At 46.4% G+C, this 8,835-nt stretch overlaps 1 protein-coding gene across 1 annotated transcript; it reads right to left on the bottom strand.

Annotated features, from left to right (window-relative positions):
• Positions 1-5: 5 nt before the first annotated feature.
• On the bottom strand, positions 6-7,891 carry LOC112079613 (insulin-like growth factor 2 mRNA-binding protein 1; the record flags this gene model as incomplete). The annotated part of the gene is made up of 11 exons (XM_024145509.2): positions 7,868-7,891; positions 6,840-6,891; positions 6,027-6,090; positions 3,599-3,886; positions 3,169-3,303; positions 2,839-2,961; positions 1,835-1,970; positions 1,500-1,616; positions 1,158-1,274; positions 414-488; positions 6-89 (listed from the first exon to the last, which is right to left on the bottom strand). Coding segments are annotated over exons 4-11 (912 nt in total), but the record flags the coding sequence as incomplete, so codon positions are not given.
• Between the last annotated feature and the right edge of the window lie 944 nt (positions 7,892-8,835).

Here is an 8,835-nt window from a genome sequence, read left to right as displayed (position 1 = left end):
GCTACCTTGATGTGCGTCTCCAGCTTCACTTCCTCCTTCGGCCCAAAGAAGTTCTCCTCCTTCAGTTTGCCATAAATCCTGCCCTGAGCCTGAGGTGGCGACAAAGAGCCAAAGTCAGTTTGACATCAAAAAGTAACTATACCTATGGCTTGACATGTGACTTCAACAGGGATTTGGAGGGAACAAGAGAGTATGAAGGAGAGGAAGAGTGTAAGGCTAAAAGTAGGGAAATACAGGTTGCAGGAGAGGAAACGGATGAAGGATGAGAAGGCAGGACAGGCAAGCAGAGACCACACACAACAAAAGATGCAAACACCAAGAAGAGGGCTCCCAGTTCTGAACACTGATATGAACACTATGACAAACAGAGGCTGAAAAAGAGATTGTCTTATCATGCTCCCATTCTACTGTACCTTGAACTGGGCCTCAGGTGGGCCGGTTACAATGACCATTCGCATCTTGGAGTCTGGAGCCTCAGCTGGGGCAATCTGGCAGGGAAAAGATATGAAGGTCAACTTAAACCACATAGATAGAGGTCTGTAGCACATGGGAATATGCTAAACTGACTCCTCAGCCTGAAGTGTCCCCACTTGTGCCAGCGAATAGCTAGCTTTTCGCATGGCGCCGACTGGCAGGATGCTTCAGGAGGGCGGTCACGTGTGCTAGCAAGGCAGAGGTCCCGAGTTTGAGCCAGGTACGGGCCGAATCAGACGGAAGTGTTACTCGCTAAACAAGCAGCGTGATGTCCTTTTGAGGGGTGAATGTAGCACATGGGGATGTGTGAAACTCACTTCTCAGCCTGAAGTGTCCCCACTTGCACCAGTGAATAGCGAGCTTATCGCGTGGCGCCGACTGGTAAGATGCTTCAGGAGGGTGGTCACGTGTGTTAGCAAGGCAGAGTTTCTGAGTTCGAGTCCGGTATGGGACGAAACCAGAGGAAGTGGTGCTCGCTAAGCAAGCAGCGTAACGTCCTTTATAGAGACATGATAAGTTCAAGTATAGGTGTCTCAAAAAAGTCATTGTTTTTCCGAATCAGTTTCAGAGCGGTGATGAAATGCACTATTTACATCAGCTTGGTGTATTATCTTTCCTCATTGACCAATTGACATTCACTCCTTGTGTGAGTGAATGTCTGTGTATACTAGTAAATTTCTCACCTTGATTGATGCCCCAGCGAAGCGGCTCAGCTGTTTTATATGCTGTCCCTTCTTGCCAATAATAGCTCCTACTGCCTGGGCCGGGATGTACACATGGACTGTCTCCTGCTCAGGGGCCTGTAGGGTGACATGAAACAGTTACAACTATATCACAACATGACCACAGACCAACCAATATCTGACCCCGCTGATCTAGAGGTTATTACCACACCATAAACCAACCCTGAGACAGACAGAAGTAATGTTTGTGAGAGCTAGCATCAGCGTTTGCAAACACAGTAAACTAAACTAAAGCTCAATGATTGGAACCCAACTAGCTTAGATAGAAGCCTGTGAACTTACCCCAAAAGAGCCGTAGGGGGATGCAGAGTTGCCTGGTGGGGGAGGGGGCATGGAACCGGAAGGGGGGAAAAGTCCAAGCGCTCCAAGGTTCAATCCGGGAATCAGATGAGTCTGTTGCTGGAGACAAGAAGCAGGTAAGTGCCAAAGGAACTGAACTAAGAGTGCATGATAGTTTGAGTGCATGTGACAATGACTGTATGTTCATTTCTCGCTATTAAAGTCAACAAATACAGGTGGAAACCTAAAGTGCCAGGGCCAGGGGAAAGATCTATGTGAGCGACCATTGTGTTTTGAAGAGAATTGGAGGCCAGTAACTTTATTGAGCATTGACTCACATTCATGGCGGCCATGTCATTGTCATAGGCCTCACGCACTTTCTTCATGATCTCTGTCTCGGCCAGACAACAGGCCTCGATGGGTCCCTTCACTGTGATGGTCCTCTCTGGGTTGTACACGGTCAGGTCCTGGAGTCTGCAGACAGGAGCGGAGGGAAGGGAGAGAGAGTGGGTGGGAGAAGTGAAAGAGGAGGAGAAGAGGAAAGAGGGAGAGGTCAGGTGGAAAAGGAGGAAGATAAGAAACAGGAAGAGCGGGTAGAATAAGAAAGAAGAAGGGGAGAGGAGCAGAGGGAGAAAAAGAACAGGGAACGCTGTTAATCAACCATAGGTGATCATTGGAGACTACACTAATGAAGATACAACTCAGTACATATAGTTCTGTTTTTTTACCCATTTTTTCTCCTCAATTGGTAGTTACAGTCTAGTCCCATCATTGTAACTCCCATACAGACTCGGGAGAGGCAAAGGTCGAGAGCCATGCATCCTCCGAAAACACAACCCCGCCAAGCTTTTTTTGACGCACTGCTCACTTAACCCGGGAAGCCAGCCGCAACAATGTGTCAGAGGAAACACTGTACACCTGGCGACCGTGTCAGCATGCATGCGCCCAGCCCGCCACAGGAGTCACTAGAGCGGGATGGGACAATGACATCCCTGCCGGCCAAACCCACCCCTAACCCGGACGACGCTGGGCCAATTGTGCACCGCCTCATGGGTCTCCCGGTCACGGCCGGCTGCGACACAGCCCGGGATCGAACCCGGATTTGTAGTGACACAGCTAGCACTGTGGAGCAGTGCCTTAGACCGCTGCGCCACTCGGGAGGCCCGTACAACTCAGTACATTTAATCAGTCTCAGTCATTAGATATAGTCATAGGTTTCAATCACATGGTGCATGATCTTTCCTAATTGACCATGGCAGCTCTGCGTAAACATAACCAGGGACCTGTGTGTTTCATGATGTGTGTAGATGTGTGTGTATGTTTTTAGATGTGTGTGACTAACGGGGAGATGGTAATCTTGGTGTCGGTGTCCTGCTCCACTTTTTTCAGGTTGCGCCCCTCCTTGCCGATCAGTCGGCCTACAAAGTTATTGTGAGACAGGATCTTCAGGGGTACTTCCTCAGCACTGAGAGGATGAGGAGAACACAGTATGAGATTAAACACAGGAGAAAATCCAAATATACAGTTTCCTAACTGCATGCATAAACGTCCACCCCTAGCACAATTGGAGATACCGTTTTTTAATGGGAAAAGTTACAAAATAGCTGGAGGGTCACTTTAAAGTTTTCACACTGTGCAGGTTTGACAGCTGCTTCATGGACACTGCACTCACGTCTTGGTGTCCTTAGCCTCCTGTTGCATGATGTCCAGGATCATACGGCAGGCAGAGGAGCAGCCCTCAGGGGTGGAGTGGATGCTGATTGGCTTCTCAGCTGCGCCGGCATTCTCTTTGCGATGGACGTCAATTCTAGCAGGGACGGAAAAAGCAGGAAAGTCCGTTTGGCCATACAGTATGGTGTCCACAAACAGGTGAGCAGGGCACTTTTGGTTTGTTTAAATTCAATCAAAAAGCCCTTTGGGTTGTGCAATGCTCCCAGTACCTTTTCATACTCAAGCCTCATATCAGTAATGGCTTTGCTCGGTCTATTCTAGCAAGATGTTCTCTTTTAGAGACCATACCGGTGACTTGCAATTACTTGATCTGGTTCTCTGGTACTCATCAGTTACTTACAGTATATTGGTCAAGTCATATTGGTACTCACTTGCTCTGGGTTTGTTTGGTGATGTTGCGGATGGTGGCACCCTCCTTGCCGATGATGGCCCCCACGTATTGGGTGGGCACCAGGAGTCGGAGGGGGATGTCAGCGTGCTGGTGTTTCGAAGGCATGCCTGAGCCCGGGGAACCTCCACGGGGGCCGCGGGACCCGTAACCGGGGCGACGACTGTTGTCCTGGCCGCGTTGGGAGTCGACATCGGACGTCTCATCTGGGATGTAGGAGACGCGCAAGGAATTGTTCTCAAACTCGTAGCCGTTCAGCTTCTGGATAGCCCTGGGAGAAAGAGGTGGATGTTACATTTCACATTTAATCATACATCGACAATATCAACAAAACTAGAAATGGTTGTTTATAAGGATGACGAAATACAAAGAAAGAATTCCCGTGGTTTGTGTCATTTATCCATGAGGTTTTCTGAAAACCTTTTTATAATGAGTTTTATATGTTTTACCTGGGGAAAAAATGGGCCTTGAAAGACAAATGTCTCAAAACAATGCTTTTCTTAAGTGAAACTTTCTACTATGGCCAAATTCATCAGCTGCATGTGTGTAGTTCATCTTTAATATCTTTGATCATTTTTGTTGCAGCGTAGCGCAATCCCCAACTGCAGTCCTACTATCAAACCACTAGAGGTCAAGCGAGTGATATATATCTATATATACACTAAATATACAAAAGTATGTGGATACCCGTTCAAATTAGTGGATTTCAGACACACCCGTTGCTGACAGGTGTATAAAATTGAGCACACATTCATACAATCTCCATAGACAAACATTGCCAGTAGAATGGCCATACTGAAGAGTTCAGTGACTTTAAACATGGTACCATCATAAGATGCCACCTTTCCAACAAGTCAGTTGATCAAATTTCTGCCATGCTAGAGCAGCCCCAGTCAACTGTAATTTTTATTTTTTAACCAGGTAAGTTGACTGAGAACACATTCTAATTTACAGCAATAACCTGTGGAATAGTTACAGAGTATGATTAGGTGACCATGATGGTATGAGAGCCAGATGTGGAATTTAGCCAGGACACCAGGGTTAACACCAGGGTTAACACCTACACTCTTACAAGAAGTGCTATGGGATCTTTTAGTGACCACAGAGAGTCAGGGGACCTGTTTAACATCCCAGCTGAAAGACAGCATCCTACACAGGGCAATGTCCCCAATCATTTGGATATTTTTTTAGACCAGAGGAAAGGCCCTCCAACACCACTTCCAGCAGCATCTGGTCTCCCATCCAGGGACTGACCAGGACCAACCCTGCTTAGCTTCAGAAGCAAGTCAGCAGTGGGATGCAGGGTGGTATGCAGCTGGCCAGTGCTGTTACTGTGAGGTGGAAATGTCTAGAAGAAACATTGGCTCAGCCGCGAAGTGGTAAGCCACACAAGCTCACAGAACGGGACCACCGAGTGCTGAAGTGCGTAAAAATCGTCTGTCCTCGGTTGCAACACTCACTACCGAGTTCCAAACTGCCTCTAGAAGCAACATCAGCACAAGAAGTGTTAGTCGGGAGATTCATGAAATGGGTTTCCATGGCCGACCAGCCGCACACAAGCCTAAGATCACCATGCGCAATGCCAAGCGTCGGCTGGAGTGGAAACGCATTCTCTGGAGTGATGAATCACACTTTACCATCTGGCAGTCCGACGGACAAATCTGTGTTTGGCGGATGCCAGGAGAATGCTACCTGCCCCAATGCATAGCGCCAACTGTAAAGTTTGGTGGAGGAGGAATAATGGTCAGGGGCTGTTTTTCATGGTTCGGGCTAGGCCCCTTAGTTTCAGTGAAGGGGAAATCTTAACGCTACTGCATTCAATTACATTCTAGAAGATTCTGTGCTTCCAACTTTGTGGCAACAGTATGGGGAAGGCCCTTTCCGGTTTCAGCATGACAATGCCCCCGTGCATAAAGCGAGGTCCCTACAGAAATGGTTTGTCGAGATTGGTGTGGAAGAACTTGACTGGCCTGCACAGAGCACTGACCTCAACCCCATTGAACACATTTGGGATGAATTGGAGCACCGACTGCGAGCTAGGCATAATTGCCAAACATCAGTGCCCGACCTCACTAATGCTCTTCTGGCTGAATGGAACCAAGTCCCTGAAGCAATATTCCAACATCTAGTGGAAAGCCTTCCCAGAAGAGTGGAGGCTGTTATAGAAGCAAAGAGGGGATCAACTCCATATTAATGCCCATGATTTTGTAAACAAGATTTTTGACGTGCAGGTGTCCACATACTTTTGGCCATGTAGTGTATCATGCATCAACATGTGGAGTTTGACAAAGATTCAAATAGCTAGGATCTCAAAAACAAAAGCATTCAGATAAGCAAGGTGTGAAAGGATATGGAGTGGGTACATTTGGAAGTAGAGATATAGAAAATATAACGCTCTATGGGAGACTTACTGTCTGGCATGTTCCCGAGTTCCATATGTGACGTTGACCACCGCAGTCTCACTGTCTGTGTTCACTAAGAAAAGCAGCCAGAGTGAGAGGAGAGGGGACGAGAGAGAGAGAGACGCAAGGAGAGAGAGAGAGGAGAGAGAGGAGGGGAGATTGCATAAGTCAGAGGCTATAAACCCACCTCCTTTCCATTTCCTGAACAGTTGAGCACTGAGAGTTATTGATATTGATTGACCTATGACAGAGCATGGGATATCCCATTGATCAAATCTGATTTGCAGACAGAGAAGGACTGAGAGGCAGTGATTTACCACTGACATAAAGACTTCCCTCTCGCAGTGTTTCCGGTAGACTGGTATACTCCAAGCTATTTCTTAATGAGCTGTATTCACGAAGGGAGGTGCTTGGACTACAGAACGAATGTCAGAACTCTGATCATAAGGCACCTCAGAGTAGGAGTGCCTCTTAGATCTTAATGACTAAGATTACCTGGACAGGTAGGACCTGATCCTAGATCAGCACTCCTATTCTGAGACGCTTTATGAATATGCTTTTGTTTTGTAGCTCAGATGGATAGGGTAAGCAGATCTGGTCAGGTCTCAGGGATAGAAAACAGTGAGTGACATTTTTGCGGTGCAAAAGCATTGAGCAAAGTGCAAAGGATTACTGTGAATCTCATTATAATCTCGCCCAGTGAGTGTGTAAAGGAAGTCTTATCATTGGATTTGCAGATGAGATGTTCAGAGCGAGTTCTGACTGGTTATGAAAAGGACAGAATAACTCTATTTTTCCCCAGAGGTAACTTCAGTATCTTACCTTGTTCGCAGTTCTCAACGGTTCCATATTGGGCCAGCAGACCATCCAGCACCTAGGGAGGGGAGAACATAATTTCATTATAGTTGTGTTACAACATTTGCACCTATACTGGGTTTCTCCAATGTTCTCTTATTTGTCTCACTTGCTACATCAGTATAAAGCAGTTCCAGTCCTCAAGGGTCAAAGGGTCATCCTTTCAACCTGCCACTTAACTGATTAGTGTTCCTGACTGGAGAGAGACGCTTCCCTGGTCGAAATCAGACACTGATGGCCTGTGTAGCTCTGTTGGTAGAGCATGGTGSTTGCAATGCCAGGATAATGGGTTTGACTTCCGGGAACACCTATACGTATAATTGTGGCACCCACTACTGTATGTCGCTTGGATAAATGGCATATGCGGCCATCCAGAATCTTGGTTTGACTTCCCTGGTGTTTCTACCTCTGACATTGGGCCTCTTTTTTTATTCCTTGCTGTACTGTGGCTCATGTGCAGGGCTATAACATGGGTGGAGAAACGTTACCCTCATGTGGCCAGCTAGGGAAGTTACACGCTGCGCTGCACGAGAGTGCCCGGCAGGACGGAGTGGAGAGAAAGAGAGGGAGGGAGAGAAAGAGAGGGAGAGAGATAGAGAGAGAGAGCGAAAGAGCCAAGCCTTAGCAGAGACATGTGGCCTGTCTTCGTCCAGCTGTCAGCGGCAGCGTGCGCCACTCGACGCCCACGCCAGCACACACTCACACAGACACACACAATAAAGACACAAATGCACATACGAACACACACGCTCATGCCCGCAGCCATAGTTAATCTAAATGCATTTTACCCCCTTAACTCACTCACATCTCAGACGGCTACACAGAACATTCTGTTCTGAACAGATTTTTTTCTGATTACTTACCTTTGTTGTAGCAGGGACTAATCTATGCTTTTCCGCCTAAAAGTAACACTAACTGGTTGCGAGACACTAACGGACCCATTGATACATTTTGATATGGTGAAACTATGTTCTGGTCAAACCAGGGGCACTCACCTCCCACTGCAGGTGTGGAGGAATGTTTCTGATCTGGAGTTTCCTGGTCCTAAGAGAGAGTGAAAGAGAGAAAGAGAGAGTGAAAGAGAGAAAGAGAGAGCGAAAGAGAGAGAAATACGATTAGAAAATATTCAACTCAAACATTGCTGTAAAACATTTACATATTTTATGCAGTCAAATGGATTCGGTTAAACTATTACCTGTTGTGTGGTTATACTATATTATACAATGGGTGGTTCTAATCCTGAATGCTGATTGGATGAAACCGCATTCCAGCCGGTGTCTATTCCACAAGTTACCACCGGCTAAATCTATGACATTAAAATGCCTATTTACTCTGTTCCATCTGACTGCGTAATCCACTGTCTCATCTCCCCAGCCAGGCAATTTGTATACTTGATCTCCACTATAAAAAGTATCTAGACATTATCTTAGTTTTCTTTTAGACTAACATTTAGTTTTCAACAGCGGAGATTTGTATGAACCTCACTGTCTGTCTCTCCAACATTTGCAAAATTTTTCAATATTGAAATTCAATCTCCAGCTGTCCCATAATAATGAACGTGTCGGGAGTCGGGACAAGACAGACAAGCAGGCTGCGTTTCTCAGCCAGTCTAAATCAGGAATCAGCAGGCATAATTTTTATAGATATAAACAACTGTCAATTGAAAAAAGGTAAAATGAAACGAAGTGCAGCTAGTTTGCAGTCTTTCCAGCTTCAGTTTGAAGTGATTGTGTTAGCGGTGTTGTTGGCTAGCTCCTCTGAACAACAGCGTCCTGACGAGTGACCACATTTTTTTATACCAGGCGAAATCGTGCCTCATTAGCTCATTGTTATGGATGTATCCAAATAACTGTCACTAGAATGCAAATGCAGTTACTTTGCTGTTATTCTGGCTGCACTTCTTGACATGACTGTAAGTTAGCCGTAGTTGGCTAGCTAGCAAGCAAGGGATAAGAACGTTGCC

The sequence above is a fragment of the Salvelinus sp. IW2-2015 genome, unplaced genomic scaffold (assembly GCF_002910315.2).
Source record: "Salvelinus sp. IW2-2015 unplaced genomic scaffold, ASM291031v2 Un_scaffold8674, whole genome shotgun sequence".
In the NCBI taxonomy this organism is placed as follows: Eukaryota; Metazoa; Chordata; class Actinopteri; order Salmoniformes; family Salmonidae; genus Salvelinus; species Salvelinus sp. IW2-2015.
This window is presented reverse-complemented; position numbering and strand designations above follow the sequence as displayed.